The sequence below is a fragment of the Ambystoma mexicanum genome, chromosome 3q, assembly GCF_040938575.1.
Source record: "Ambystoma mexicanum isolate Mex_15411 chromosome 3q, UKY_AmexF1_1, whole genome shotgun sequence".
NCBI lineage: Eukaryota > Metazoa > Chordata > Amphibia > Caudata > Ambystomatidae > Ambystoma > Ambystoma mexicanum.
The window spans coordinates 1,090,978,539-1,090,994,932 of NC_090926.1; the positions used below are offsets into that span (position 1 = coordinate 1,090,978,539).

At 41.4% G+C, this 16,394-nt stretch overlaps 2 protein-coding genes across 9 annotated transcripts in view; one reads left to right on the plus strand and one right to left on the minus strand.

Annotated features, from left to right (window-relative positions):
• Positions 1–16,394, minus strand: part of LOC138447634 (E3 ubiquitin-protein ligase TRIM39-like) — a 218,124-nt gene that overhangs the window by 181,741 nt on the left and 19,989 nt on the right. The window lies entirely within an intron of this gene.
• Positions 10–10,657, plus strand: LOC138447632 (uncharacterized). Of its 7 annotated transcripts, none has more exons than XM_069603834.1 (4): positions 10–917; positions 5,185–5,296; positions 5,399–5,473; positions 5,561–10,657. In XM_069603834.1, the coding sequence occupies exon 4, from the start codon at positions 7,215–7,217 to the stop codon at positions 9,309–9,311; it is 2,097 nt and encodes a 698-aa protein (XP_069459935.1). In that variant the 5' UTR covers positions 10–917; positions 5,185–5,296; positions 5,399–5,473; positions 5,561–7,214; the 3' UTR covers positions 9,312–10,657. The 7 variants fall into 7 exon arrangements, 5 of the variants coding, with proteins under 5 accessions (XP_069459935.1, XP_069459936.1, XP_069459931.1 ...); XM_069603835.1 differs by having other exon boundaries at positions 10–506; positions 609–683; positions 771–917; positions 5,185–10,657; XR_011259913.1 differs by having other exon boundaries at positions 5,185–10,260; positions 10,348–10,657.

Here is a 16,394-nt window from a genome sequence, read left to right on the forward strand (position 1 = left end):
TCTTTTCACCTTTATTTCATTTGACTCAAACTCCCTGCACCAGTATAGATATACACCTATATACTATTGGTTAATTACACATTGTTTTCTAAAATATGTCCGTATGACGTCTGTTTTCCCGTCACACGCTGACGTTCTAAACATAGTGACGTCGTCACGCTTCGACGTGATGACGTCATAATGTAAATAGTGGCCATCTTTAGCGAAAACCGTGTAGAACGGTTCGAGCTACAGCACCGGCCATCTTCTCAGGAAGGAGGTAAGAGAATCCTTTGTAAACAGCTCCCCAATTGCATATCATGAGCCTAGAGGCCTTCACAGAATACTCTCCACAGAATGATCCCACCCCATTGTTTTCGTGTATCTAATATAGTATATATACGTGTTTTTACAGACACGAGTGGAGGAATCGCCCATTACTGCACTACCTCCGTACCTGAGGACTCTCTACATACCACAGCGACCCATTCCATGGATGTAGTAGCTTTTTACAGAAATACCGAAAGGTAATATTTTTTCTTAGATATTACATGACTAGATTTTCCTTCATGAATTAAGATCCCGTTTTTAATTGAGCTTTCCCTATTGTCTTTTTATCACATCTACAGGTTGAATAACCATTATTGGGCTGATATTGCTATTGATAATAAATCCAGTTAGGATATTCCACATTGAACATCCAGGTGATTATTATTAAAAATTTCTCCCAAGAGTTAAATGACAGTTATCAGTGAGAATCTAAAATTTGATCATTGTATCATACATTATAGACGAAACAAAGATTAACGGCAATGAAGAGGGCTATCAATTCCTGAAGAAGGGGACACCCCGAAACGCGTCGAGAAAATATTCATCATTACTTTCTGTGGATATACCATGTGAAAAGCCTATTGTATAGAAAGTGTGATGAGTACCTTGTATGCCCTTGTATTATAATATTGAATGTAACCTCAAAATGAACACATTTATGTTATTATGTTTACAAAGACTGGATGATGAATGAATTGAAATTCATATCTATAACAATTAATTTAAAATTCAATTAAAACCGATGGTCCCCATCATTCTGTTTTATTATAATAGTGTCATGAATTAGCTTCTCTCATTAATTTCTTCTTTTTTCTGAAAGAAACTGAATATTACCATTGTATAGAAATATTGACTGTTTCTACAGTATAAAGGGTGTGCAGGGGACGGGAGAGTTCCACAATCTTGTGGACAATCTGTTGGATTTACATAGGTTAAAACAACCCAGTGTCAAGGTTGTTATTCTCCCCGGCACCCCGTAAATTTTCAACAAATCCTGTAAAAAAACCTTAAACCTAGGTGTGCGCTAGGCAACACAAATATTGGATTCTTGCTCTCTGCCCCCCTAAAAATGCTTAGGGAGTGACACAACAGCCATAGCAGCACCCAATAGAAATACTAACAATCACCTCCGCCTCCCTAAGGGATGTCTTTTTCAAAGATCAATGCAATTACAGAAAAACACGCCACAACTTTGGCATTTAACGAAGAGGAAGCCACACGAATTTTAGGGCTTTTGAAGGAAATCGAAACAACCACACCAACAACGACTAGTCCAGAGAAACTTATTACACAATTGGAGAGGGTCATCAGAAGGGAGATATCGCAAAAACTACACGCTACTACATTAGCACAATACTACCGAGCACAAAGAATCCCAAGAGGACTAAGGGTATATTTAAGACCCACACTGTGCAAGGACAACCCAGATTTTGTGAAGAAATGGGAGCAGATCTTAAATAAATGCTCTTTGGATCTTATATTATTGACAATCGAGGAATTAGCAAAATCTGTCAGCAAACTCGACAGTGAAATCGAAGACCTGACAGAACAACTGTCGAAATTTAAAAACAAAGAGGAATTAACAACCATCATAGAGGAAGTGAACAGAACATTGGACAACTACAAAAAGGACATAGAACAACGCAAAGTCCGAAAATTCAGAAGAGATACGTTGGATTATCTTCAGGATATAGTATACTCCTGGCAAGAATACTACGCACAAAACAAAACCGCACCAGGTAGAAGACCACAAAACCACAAAACACCAATACCGGGACAAGAACCAAGTGGATCCAGTAGCGAAATACCTACAAGTGGGGACGAAGTTATCAATAGGGAGAACGCGGAAAGTGGACCGATTATACATACATCACACCTCTAACGCACTACCTCTAACGCACAAACCACTCCCTCGGTTTTTTTAGACAAAAGACTACGCGAAGAGGCAATAAGAAATCTAAGATCGCGGAACAAACCAAACAACTAGTTGTTAATATTTCATCAAAACCACTATCCAAAGACCAAACGGACACATTGAACCTAGGTTTAACATTTATACCAACCCAGAATTCCAATTTGCTGGAAGAAAAAATCAATCTTCACAGACTGGCACGGAAAATGAGACTCAAAGTCTTTTTTGATTCACAAATGGGAATCAACACTACACAAGAGCCACATCAATACTTAGAAATGAAACCCAAGAGTCATTTCGACCCTCAAGTCAATAACATAACCATCAGAATGTTTGAAGAACAGATGATAAAAGATCTCAAAAGGGTTAATTTCACCAGAACAAGGAACTACAATACCAGGAGAAGGCAGAATGAAATCATCAAGAACCTTGCGGATGACAGAAGCCTGACCCTAAAACCGGCAGACAAAGGAGGGGCCATAGTTATTATGGACACTACATACTATGAGGAGAAGATTTTAGAGCTCCTAACAGATGAGAACACGTACATAAAAATTGAACAAGATCCGGTCAGAGAAATATCAAGCATTATTGAAACTACGCTCGAGGAAGCTGAGGACCAAGGATGGATTTCCAACAAGACTAAATTGTTTTTGATTAATGAACATCCTATTACTCCAATCTTCTATGGACTGCCAAAAATACATAAGAACTTGACAAAACCCCCCCTCAGACCGATTGTTGCGGGAACTGATAGTATCTTCAACCCACTAGCAGTTTATGTGGACAAGGCATTACAACCCATAGTCCAAACAACCACAACATATCTTAAAGATACCACAGATTTTCTCAATCACCTAGACACCTTAACAGATATTAACAGAAATGATCTACTGGTTTCGTTTGATGTACAGAGTCTATATACATGCATCCCACATCAAGACGGTTTGGAAGCACTCGAATGGTGTCTACTAAGAAATGAATGTGAAGCAAACAAAACCTTCCTAATGAAATTAAGCAAAATTATACTCATTAACAACTATTTCAGATACAGGACGCAGTACTATTTACAAGCATCAGGAACTTCAATGGGGTCAGCAATGGCCCCAGCCTATGCTAATCTATTCATGTACCATTTGGAGATGAAATGGATTTTGATACCAACAAAATTTAGCAAAAAAATCATCACCTGGAAAAGATACATTGACGATGTTTTCGTCATTTGGAGAGGACAACATCACGAACTAGAGGAATTCCTAAAATACATCAATTCAGGCCACGACAGAATCAAATTCACGATGGAAATTGGAACCCCTAAACTACATTTTTTGGACGTTGAACTAGAGATTGGGGAAGATGGGATAATCACCAATATTTATCACAAACCCACCGATGTTAACAACACGTTACACTTCAGGAGCCATCATCCGACGCATTTAAAGAATAATTTGCCCTACAGTCAATTCCTTAGACTAAAGAGAATTATCTCAACAACTGACACCCTGAGGAATGAAAACCTATTGATGACACAAAGATACAAGGAAAGAGGCTATCCAGAGTCTATCATCAAGAAAGCAGAAGAAAAAACACTCACATTGGAGAGGAAAGACCTCCGTATATCAAGAAATAGATCTAAGGAGATCCCATTTCTCTACGCTTTAAGATATTCAGCACAGAGTCATCACATAACAAGGATGATCAAGAAGAACTGGGGTATAATCAAATTGGATCCACAACTAAAGAGACTATTTCCTGAACCACCCATAATCGCCTACAAGAGGGGTCGGAACTTCAGGGATAGCCTAGTTAAAGCAGAAAGACCGAGAGTGGACAATCAAAGAACCCTCACCAAGAGGAAAATAGGTACGTTTGCCTGTCTCAGTTGTGGCAATTGTAACAACATAATGAAGGGAAGCTATGTAAGACACCCATCAAATGGCCAAAAAATCCCACTAAAGGATTTTGCCACTTGTGACACGAAATCAATCATTTATGGTTTAAGCTGCCCATGCGGCATTTACTATGTTGGACAGACACAAAGGAAAGCCAAGGAGCGCTGGAATGAACACAAAAGTAACATACGTACCAACAGTGTTAACTCACCTGTAGCAAGACATTTTTCCATAAAGAAACATAATATTTCTCAACTAAAGGTTGTGATTTTGGAAATTGTGAACAGAGCCCCAAGAGGTGGCAATCATGCCAGACGTATGAACCAGAGGGAAATCTTCTGGATAGAGAGACTAAACAGTCTAGCTCCCAATGGGATGAACGAAGATTACAGTTTAGCCTCATTTTTGTAACTAAATACTGTTTCCCCTGACCCAATCAGAAACCCAGTGTGGATACAATATCAATTGCTGTTAAATACATTTTTGAATTTGTTCAGTTCACTTAGGATGATTTTTTACTGACATAGGATGTATTAAGTTACAGACCATAGAATGTGAGCATGCTTCTCTTGAAATAGTAAACACACGGATGTCCAATATTCGATTAACTTTTGTCCGTGGTAAACAATAGATTTCCCAGAAGTTACATGAGACACTCCTCACATTTATCTTTCGACTCTTTTCACCTTTATTTCATTTGACTCAAACTCCCTGCACCAGTATAGATATACACCTATATACTATTGGTTAATTACACATTGTTTTCTAAAATATGTCCGTATGACGTCTGTTTTCCCGTCACACGCTGACGTTCTAAACATAGTGACGTCGTCACGCTTCGACGTGATGACGTCATAATGTAAATAGTGGCCATCTTTAGCGAAAACCGTGTAGAACGGTTCGAGCTACAGCACCGGCCATCTTCTCAGGAAGGAGGTAAGAGAATCCTTTGTAAACAGCTCCCCAATTGCATATCATGAGCCTAGAGGCCTTCACAGAATACTCTCCACAGAATGATCCCACCCCATTGTTTTCGTGTATCTAATATAGTATATATACGTGTTTTTACAGACACGAGTGGAGGAATCGCCCATTACTGCACTACCTCCGTACCTGAGGACTCTCTACATACCACAGCGACCCATTCCATGGATGTAGTAGCTTTTTACAGAAATACCGAAAGGTAATATTTTTTCTTAGATATTACATGACTAGATTTTCCTTCATGAATTAAGATCCCGTTTTTAATTGAGCTTTCCCTATTGTCTTTTTATCACATCTACAGGTTGAATAACCATTATTGGGCTGATATTGCTATTGATAATAAATCCAGTTAGGATATTCCACATTGAACATCCAGGTGATTATTATTAAAAATTTCTCCCAAGAGTTAAATGACAGTTATCAGTGAGAATCTAAAATTTGATCATTGTATCATACATTATAGACGAAACAAAGATTAACGGCAATGAAGAGGGCTATCAATTCCTGAAGAAGGGGACACCCCGAAACGCGTCGAGAAAATATTCATCATTACTTTCTGTGGATATACCATGTGAAAAGCCTATTGTATAGAAAGTGTGATGAGTACCTTGTATGCCCTTGTATTATAATATTGAATGTAACCTCAAAATGAACACATTTATGTTATTATGTTTACAAAGACTGGATGATGAATGAATTGAAATTCATATCTATAACAATTAATTTAAAATTCAATTAAAACCGATGGTCCCCATCATTCTGTTTTATTATAATAGTGTCATGAATTAGCTTCTCTCATTAATTTCTTCTTTTTTCTGAAAGAAACTGAATATTACCATTGTATAGAAATATTGACTGTTTCTACAGTATAAAGGGTGTGCAGGGGACGGGAGAGTTCCACAATCTTGTGGACAATCTGTTGGATTTACATAGGTTAAAACAACCCAGTGTCAAGGTTGTTATTCTCCCCGGCACCCCGTAAATTTTCAACAAATCCTGTAAAAAAACCTTAAACCTAGGTGTGCGCTAGGCAACACAAATATTGGATTCTTGCTCTCTGCCCCCCTAAAAATGCTTAGGGAGTGACACAACAGCCATAGCAGCACCCAATAGAAATACTAACAATCACCTCCGCCTCCCTAAGGGATGTCTTTTTCAAAGATCAATGCAATTACAGAAAAACACGCCACAACTTTGGCATTTAACGAAGAGGAAGCCACACGAATTTTAGGGCTTTTGAAGGAAATCGAAACAACCACACCAACAACGACTAGTCCAGAGAAACTTATTACACAATTGGAGAGGGTCATCAGAAGGGAGATATCGCAAAAACTACACGCTACTACATTAGCACAATACTACCGAGCACAAAGAATCCCAAGAGGACTAAGGGTATATTTAAGACCCACACTGTGCAAGGACAACCCAGATTTTGTGAAGAAATGGGAGCAGATCTTAAATAAATGCTCTTTGGATCTTATATTATTGACAATCGAGGAATTAGCAAAATCTGTCAGCAAACTCGACAGTGAAATCGAAGACCTGACAGAACAACTGTCGAAATTTAAAAACAAAGAGGAATTAACAACCATCATAGAGGAAGTGAACAGAACATTGGACAACTACAAAAAGGACATAGAACAACGCAAAGTCCGAAAATTCAGAAGAGATACGTTGGATTATCTTCAGGATATAGTATACTCCTGGCAAGAATACTACGCACAAAACAAAACCGCACCAGGTAGAAGACCACAAAACCACAAAACACCAATACCGGGACAAGAACCAAGTGGATCCAGTAGCGAAATACCTACAAGTGGGGACGAAGTTATCAATAGGGAGAACGCGGAAAGTGGACCGATTATACATACATCACAAGAAGCGACTACCTCTAACGCACAAACCACTCCCTCGGTTTTTTTAGACAAAAGACTACGCGAAGAGGCAATAAGAAATCTAAGATCGCGGAACAAACCAAACAACTAGTTGTTAATATTTCATCAAAACCACTATCCAAAGACCAAACGGACACATTGAACCTAGGTTTAACATTTATACCAACCCAGAATTCCAATTTGCTGGAAGAAAAAATCAATCTTCACAGACTGGCACGGAAAATGAGACTCAAAGTCTTTTTTGATTCACAAATGGGAATCAACACTACACAAGAGCCACATCAATACTTAGAAATGAAACCCAAGAGTCATTTCGACCCTCAAGTCAATAACATAACCATCAGAATGTTTGAAGAACAGATGATAAAAGATCTCAAAAGGGTTAATTTCACCAGAACAAGGAACTACAATACCAGGAGAAGGCAGAATGAAATCATCAAGAACCTTGCGGATGACAGAAGCCTGACCCTAAAACCGGCAGACAAAGGAGGGGCCATAGTTATTATGGACACTACATACTATGAGGAGAAGATTTTAGAGCTCCTAACAGATGAGAACACGTACATAAAAATTGAACAAGATCCGGTCAGAGAAATATCAAGCATTATTGAAACTACGCTTGAGGAAGCTGAGGACCAAGGATGGATTTCCAACAAGACTAAATTGTTTTTGATTAATGAACATCCTATTACTCCAATCTTCTATGGACTGCCAAAAATACATAAGAACTTGACAAAACCCCCCCTCAGACCGATTGTTGCGGGAACTGATAGTATCTTCAACCCACTAGCAGTTTATGTGGACAAGGCATTACAACCCATAGTCCAAACAACCACAACATATCTTAAAGATACCACAGATTTTCTCAATCACCTAGACACCTTAACAGATATTAACAGAAATGATCTACTGGTTTCGTTTGATGTACAGAGTCTATATACATGCATCCCACATCAAGACGGTTTGGAAGCACTCGAATGGTGTCTACTAAGAAATGAATGTGAAGCAAACAAAACCTTCCTAATGAAATTAAGCAAAATTATACTCATTAACAACTATTTCAGATACAGGACGCAGTACTATTTACAAGCATCAGGAACTTCAATGGGGTCAGCAATGGCCCCAGCCTATGCTAATCTATTCATGTACCATTTGGAGATGAAATGGATTTTGATACCAACAAAATTTAGCAAAAAAATCATCACCTGGAAAAGATACATTGACGATGTTTTCGTCATTTGGAGAGGACAACATCACGAACTAGAGGAATTCCTAAAATACATCAATTCAGGCCACGACAGAATCAAATTCACGATGGAAATTGGAACCCCTAAACTACATTTTTTGGACGTTGAACTAGAGATTGGGGAAGATGGGATAATCACCAATATTTATCACAAACCCACCGATGTTAACAACACGTTACACTTCAGGAGCCATCATCCGACGCATTTAAAGAATAATTTGCCCTACAGTCAATTCCTTAGACTAAAGAGAATTATCTCAACAACTGACACCCTGAGGAATGAAAACCTATTGATGACACAAAGATACAAGGAAAGAGGCTATCCAGAGTCTATCATCAAGAAAGCAGAAGAAAAAACACTCACATTGGAGAGGAAAGACCTCCGTATATCAAGAAATAGATCTAAGGAGATCCCATTTCTCTACGCTTTAAGATATTCAGCACAGAGTCATCACATAACAAGGATGATCAAGAAGAACTGGGGTATAATCAAATTGGATCCACAACTAAAGAGACTATTTCCTGAACCACCCATAATCGCCTACAAGAGGGGTCGGAACTTCAGGGATAGCCTAGTTAAAGCAGAAAGACCGAGAGTGGACAATCAAAGAACCCTCACCAAGAGGAAAATAGGTACGTTTGCCTGTCTCAGTTGTGGCAATTGTAACAACATAATGAAGGGAAGCTATGTAAGACACCCATCAAATGGCCAAAAAATCCCACTAAAGGATTTTGCCACTTGTGACACGAAATCAATCATTTATGGTTTAAGCTGCCCATGCGGCATTTACTATGTTGGACAGACACAAAGGAAAGCCAAGGAGCGCTGGAATGAACACAAAAGTAACATACGTACCAACAGTGTTAACTCACCTGTAGCAAGACATTTTTCCATAAAGAAACATAATATTTCTCAACTAAAGGTTGTGATTTTGGAAATTGTGAACAGAGCCCCAAGAGGTGGCAATCATGCCAGACGTATGAACCAGAGGGAAATCTTCTGGATAGAGAGACTAAACAGTCTAGCTCCCAATGGGATGAACGAAGATTACAGTTTAGCCTCATTTTTGTAACTAAATACTGTTTCCCCTGACCCAATCAGAAACCCAGTGTGGATACAATATCAATTGCTGTTAAATACATTTTTGAATTTGTTCAGTTCACTTAGGATGATTTTTTACTGACATAGGATGTATTAAGTTACAGACCATAGAATGTGAGCATGCTTCTCTTGAAATAGTAAACACACGGATGTCCAATATTCGATTAACTTTTGTCCGTGGTAAACAATAGATTTCCCAGAAGTTACATGAGACACTCCTCACATTTATCTTTCGACTCTTTTCACCTTTATTTCATTTGACTCAAACTCCCTGCACCAGTATAGATATACACCTATATACTATTGGTTAATTACACATTGTTTTCTAAAATATGTCCGTATGACGTCTGTTTTCCCGTCACACGCTGACGTTCTAAACATAGTGACGTCGTCACGCTTCGACGTGATGACGTCATAATGTAAATAGTGGCCATCTTTAGCGAAAACCGTGTAGAACGGTTCGAGCTACAGCACCGGCCATCTTCTCAGGAAGGAGGTAAGAGAATCCTTTGTAAACAGCTCCCCAATTGCATATCATGAGCCTAGAGGCCTTCACAGAATACTCTCCACAGAATGATCCCACCCCATTGTTTTCGTGTATCTAATATAGTATATATACGTGTTTTTACAGACACGAGTGGAGGAATCGCCCATTACTGCACTACCTCCGTACCTGAGGACTCTCTACATACCACAGCGACCCATTCCATGGATGTAGTAGCTTTTTACAGAAATACCGAAAGGTAATATTTTTTCTTAGATATTACATGACTAGATTTTCCTTCATGAATTAAGATCCCGTTTTTAATTGAGCTTTCCCTATTGTCTTTTTATCACATCTACAGGTTGAATAACCATTATTGGGCTGATATTGCTATTGATAATAAATCCAGTTAGGATATTCCACATTGAACATCCAGGTGATTATTATTAAAAATTTCTCCCAAGAGTTAAATGACAGTTATCAGTGAGAATCTAAAATTTGATCATTGTATCATACATTATAGACGAAACAAAGATTAACGGCAATGAAGAGGGCTATCAATTCCTGAAGAAGGGGACACCCCGAAACGCGTCGAGAAAATATTCATCATTACTTTCTGTGGATATACCATGTGAAAAGCCTATTGTATAGAAAGTGTGATGAGTACCTTGTATGCCCTTGTATTATAATATTGAATGTAACCTCAAAATGAACACATTTATGTTATTATGTTTACAAAGACTGGATGATGAATGAATTGAAATTCATATCTATAACAATTAATTTAAAATTCAATTAAAACCGATGGTCCCCATCATTCTGTTTTATTATAATAGTGTCATGAATTAGCTTCTCTCATTAATTTCTTCTTTTTTCTGAAAGAAACTGAATATTACCATTGTATAGAAATATTGACTGTTTCTACAGTATAAAGGGTGTGCAGGGGACGGGAGAGTTCCACAATCTTGTGGACAATCTGTTGGATTTACAGAAATCCACAGCGCAGCCAGACTTGTTATAAGCATTTTTCTGGGCTCTTCATTTCCCAGATTTTGTAGGCACACAAAACTCCATTCTACCAAATGTCTGCTGGTGTTCAGTGAATATTTTGCACATATTGCAATGTTTGAAATAGGCACTTTGGCTTGCCTTCAGAGAAACACAGGGTGGTTTTAAACTGCCGGCTTTTGGATAGTGGTGAGTACTGGTACTGCACCCATTTTTGGGATTTAAGAAAATGAATTCCCAACAATTCTAGGTTGCATTTGGCAATCAGCATTGCCATTCCCAATGGTTTCAGACTACTGTGTGGGTAGTCCAATGGTGGTTTTAGGCAGTGTCCTTCTGTGCCCATAACATCGGCAAAAATGAGTGGCAGCCTATTCTTCATGCATTTCCCTGTGCATTTTCTGGGAAGCTCTGGCCATCATGAGTTTTCCATGTCAGTACTGCACAGTTTTGAGGTATGGCTCGGATGCATGGGTAAATACATCCCACACATTCCCCTTGGAATGGGGGTTCATTGTCCGAACAGATGACCCGGGGGAAAACGTGTGTCACAAATATCTTCTCCATGACCTGTGCCACCTGCTCAAATGATTTGGAATCTACCAGCTCCACCTCCGGGTATCTGGACCACTGGTCAATCATGACCAGAAAGTGTGACCCCCGACCCATGGATCTGAAACATGTGTCCACTGCATGACCTTACTCCCGCATGCCACGGGTCTCACCTGCCCTGCTTGAATCGACCCCCTTTTACCGACTCTGTCTGCGGATTGAAAAAAGCCATGGTTTATTTCCCGGTCAGTATCTTCTTAATGGCATCAAACGTCTCCTGCTCCTTCAGGGTCCACTCCCATGACTTGTCCTTCTTTGTGATTAGTCCAAGAGGCTCAGATATGGTTGCAAGGTTTGGGATGAAGCGTCCACAGTACGTGACCATTCCGAGGAAGCTTCTGATGTCTGATGCACTTCCTGGCGGCCTCGCCCCTTGAATGTCCTGTAACTTGCGTGTGTATGGCTATATGCCCCCTTTGTGAAAGATGAATCTGAAGAATTCTATGCGCTGTCTCAGGAATTTGCACTTTTCTCTGTGAAGGGTAAGGCCCAGCTGCTGAATTCTCTTGAGTGTTTTTTCCAATCTTTCCATGTGCTCTGCTTCCGAAGCGGCAAACACTATTAACTTGAGTAGGTCATCACTCAAGTTAATAACGACTTCCAGTCCTACCAAAGCTCATCGAATCACCTTTTGAAACACCTCAGCTGCCGAGGATATCCCGAAGATGAGGTGCATGTACTGATATAGGCCTCTGTTTGTTATAAATGTTGTGATATAGTGGGAGTCCGGGTGGAGTTGCAGCTGGTGATAGCCTGCTCTCAGATCAAGCTTCGAGAACACACTGGCTCCCTGTAGTTCCTCCACCACTTCATCTAATGTCTGGTTCAAATTCCCCTCCCTCTTGATGGCCAGATTGGTGAGCCTCATATCTACACAGATTTGCTCTACCCCGGAAGTTTGGCTTCTATGCCACCACCATAAGAGACACCGACGGGGTCGGCCCTTCCACCTTTTCGATAATGTCCAGGTTCACCAGGTTTTCAAGTTCCTGATCCACCAGTCCTCATAGGTGAAATGGTATTCAACAGTGTTTGAGTGCCACTGGGCGGATCGACTCTTCGATATGCAGTTTGATGGGATTCGCCTCTCAGCTTCCCAACCCCACAAACACGGTCTTTCATTTCTCCAGGACAGCATTAATGTCTTTGACGTACACCCCATATGCAAAGTGCACAATGCCTTAGGCTTCTGCAGCCGCACAGCTTAGCAGCATGTCTAGTCTCTCAACCCAGAGGATCAATTTTGGCCCCAGGCTTGCTGGATTATAGACGTGTTGAATTCTGGCATGGGAGCCAGAGAGCCTTGTTCGAGCTGCACATCCTGCAGATCCTTGACCATCCATTTGAGTGTCACCCTCGTCTTCACTCATGGTTCCCTTTCTCCATCAAGTAGACATGTGGCCAAGCGCACAGGCACCTCCTTACAGGTAGAGGCCGCAACTCCCACGTGCAAGAGTGCACAAGCACCTCTGTGTAGGCAGAGGCCGCAACTCAGAACGTCTTCAACACCATTCTGGGTCAGGATGACTTTCCTCACATACTCCAAATACCTCCTGACCCCGAGCTCTGTTCACCCTCCTCACAGTCTTGAGGTCATCTGCCTCTGTACACCCTTTCTTGCACCTTTACCCTTACTGGTCGATTGTGTGTGCATTTAAAGGAAAGGAAGAGACACAAATATATATTTTTTCTTTTTTAATTGGGCCCCTTTTGGGCCTTCTGCATGGTGTGCACACTGTAGGGTGTTGCACTGTGGTTCTAAAAAGTGTCCCTCAGTCGCACGGATTATCAAAATATCGGTTAACATCTTACCGCAAATTGCAGCTGGCAGGCACTGAGAGGAATGAACGCTGCCACTCACTGATGCTGTGCGGACCGAAATCCCCTTCCTTGCCCAGGTGCCATTCTCGTTGTCAATGTTAAGGGTTGCTGTGCACACTCATGGAACCCCAGTTGCAGGCCCTCCCCTGCCGTGAATGACTACACGGACACAGGTCTTACTAATGTCTGTGCCACAGAATTTCGCCTTCATCTGACATCCGTCATGTGTTACTTTGGTTGTGAAAATGCCCTTTAGCGGAATTGGCTGCTTTCCACCAAATGTGAAAATATTGGCCTTCGCCGTAGATAGTGGTGGCGGCCGCAGAAGAGCTTCATAGTGCTGGAACGCCATCACGCTCACCGATGCCAGGGCACTGGATTGTCTCCTCTCTCTCCTGGGAGTCCACCGTGGCTTTGAGGCCACGGCCCCCTGCTGTCAGCTTACCGTACACACCTCCTGTAGCTTAAGCGACCAGATTGCTGCGTCCATCTTGGTGGCCCTCGCCTCCGCCAGCTCATGTGATCTGGCCATCTCCAGGATGCGAGCAACTGTGCCCCCGGGTTCTCTCAGCACTTGGTGCCATAGTTTGCTGGAGGCACATCCTTGTATGAGCTAATTGCAGACCATCACATCTTCATTTTCCCAAGCATATGCTGTTGTACGGTTGTTGCCTGAGGCGTCCATAGAACTTGTTGAGGGACTCATCCTCCTTCTGCTTGGCAGCACACATGATGAACCGCTCGTAGTCTTGGTTCGTCTATTTTTGGTTCTTGGTTCATCTATTTTACCTCCATGTTCGATTTGAAAGTGTAATGCCATGGGGTAGGTGGGATCAGCATTTTTTATCGCTTGTATGTGTTGGAGCACTCGCAATTTTAGTTTGCCTATAGTGCTCCCCACATACCATTTTTGCGAAGGGCAGCTTAACACATACACGACAAATTCAGTCTCACACGTGATGCGATGCCTGATGTCAATTTTTTGATCCATGATAGGATGATGGTAGCTAGCATTGTTTATGGCATATTGGCATGCCTTACATTTTTGACATTTATGAAAGCCTGATATCTTGGCCTTTAGCCAGGTGTTATCTAATGTGCCAATAGCCGGATTCATAAAACTGGGTACCAAAATATATTTGCGTGAAGTGGATCTTCGAAAAGTTATATTCACTCGTTAGTCCAGTAGTGTATTGAAGTGTTCATCTAATTTTAAGACATGCCAATGTCGCTGCATAACCTGACGTATGTTAGACGTTTCTTTGCCAAAAGTCAAAATTAGTCGGGCATCGCTTTTGTCAGTAGTGTGTAGCAAGACAGTATTGTCTACCAGGAGAGAGGAATGATCCAAATCTCTAGCTTTATGGAAAGCTCCTTCTAGCACCCTCTTAGGATATCTTCGATGTTGAAACTTTTTGGCCACTTGTGCGCATTCAATGTCAAAGGTTTCAATTCTAGAGCAGTTTTGTCGTATGCGAACAAATTCCCCTTATGGGAAACTCCATTTTAGGGCTGTGGATTTATTGCTTTTAGAATGGAGGGGGGTGTAAGAACTGGTTGGTTTTCTTTGTAGTTCTGTAATCAAGCCACCCTGACACACTGCTACCCGAACATCTAGAAAAATGATGTCGGTCTTGGCAGCACATATGATGAACCGCTCGTAGTCTTGGTTCGTCAGTGATATGAAATGCTCCCTCAGGCAGTCTTTCGCCGCTTGGTACGAGTTGTTCAATGGTGTGAGGGTTTTAACGATTTTATGCACCTCTGATCCAGCCGAGTATATGAGGGTGGATACATTTGCGTCCTCATCCGTCTCCCCTGTGGCTCTAAAATACATGTCTAGTCTCTCAACCCAGAGGATCCATTTTGGCCCCAGGCTTGCTGGATTACAGACGTGTCGAACTCTGGCATGGGGGTCAGAGAGCCTTGCTCGAGATTCACATCCTGCAGATCGTTGACCATCCATTTGAGTGTCACCCTCGTCCTCACTCATGGTTCTCTTTCTCCATCAAGTAGACACGTGGCCGAGCGCACAGGCACCTCCTTAAATGTAGAAGCTGCAACTCCCACGTGCAAGAGTGCACAAACACCTCTGTGTAGGCAGAGGCCGCAACTCAGAACGTCTCCAGCACCATTCTGGGTCAGGATGACTTTCCTCACATGCTCCAACCACCTCCCGACCCCGAGCTCTGTTCACCCTCCTCACAGCTCATCTGCCTCTGTACACCCTTTCTTGCACCTTGACGCTTCCTTGGATACTGGTTGATTGTCTGCGCATTTAAAGGAAAGAGAGACAAAAAGATTTTTGTTTTCTTTTTCTTTTTTATTTGGGCCCCTTTCGGGCCTTCTGCATGATGTGCATAGCGTAGGGTGTTGCACTGTGGTTCCAAAAATTGTCCCCTAGTCGCATTGGCACTCCTTGTGGGTGCCGCAGCCACCAGTATGATCAAAATGGTGGTTAACGTCTTACCGCGAATTGTAGCTGGCAGGCAGTGAGAGGAATGAATGCTGCCACCCACCGATGAGGTGCCGACCAAAATCACCTTCCTTGCCCAGGCGCTGTCCTCGTCGTCAATTTTAAGGGTTGCTGTGCGCACTCATAGAACCCCGGTTGCAGGCCCTCCCCTGCCGTGAATGACTAAGTGGACACATGTCTGTTGCTGTTGAGCTTCGGACGCGCTTTGATCTCCAGGCGTGAGAACGCCAACAGTATGGAACGTGCAACAGCTCAACATAGCCGTCGCCCCACCACTCACAGGGAGGAGAAACGTGAGGAGTGCATTTCCCAGTTATCTCATCTTAAAAATAATTATCAGAGACCTTGTCTGCATGTGGGTATGTTTTTTATCCAAATGAGTGCCATATTACCTTTCTATTTAAATGGGGCTTTATATATATATATATATATATATATATATATATATATATATATATATATATATATATATATATATATATGGCAGTGGCCATGTAGTTATGGTTAAGTTGCTGTTTCCATAGGAAGAGCACTTTTTGGGCGGCTTATAACTTGGCTCCCCCTGGACGAATCCTCACCAAACTTTGCAAAAGAAGTATATGGCCCACTCTGAATTTGTTTGCAAAGTTTGGTGAGGTTTGGGGGGGGGCAAA

Excerpts from the sequence above, each read along its gene's own strand:
- LOC138447632 (XM_069603830.1), top strand. The coding sequence starts at position 7,215 with ATGAGACTCAAAGTCTTTTTTGATTCACAAATGGGAATCAACACTACA.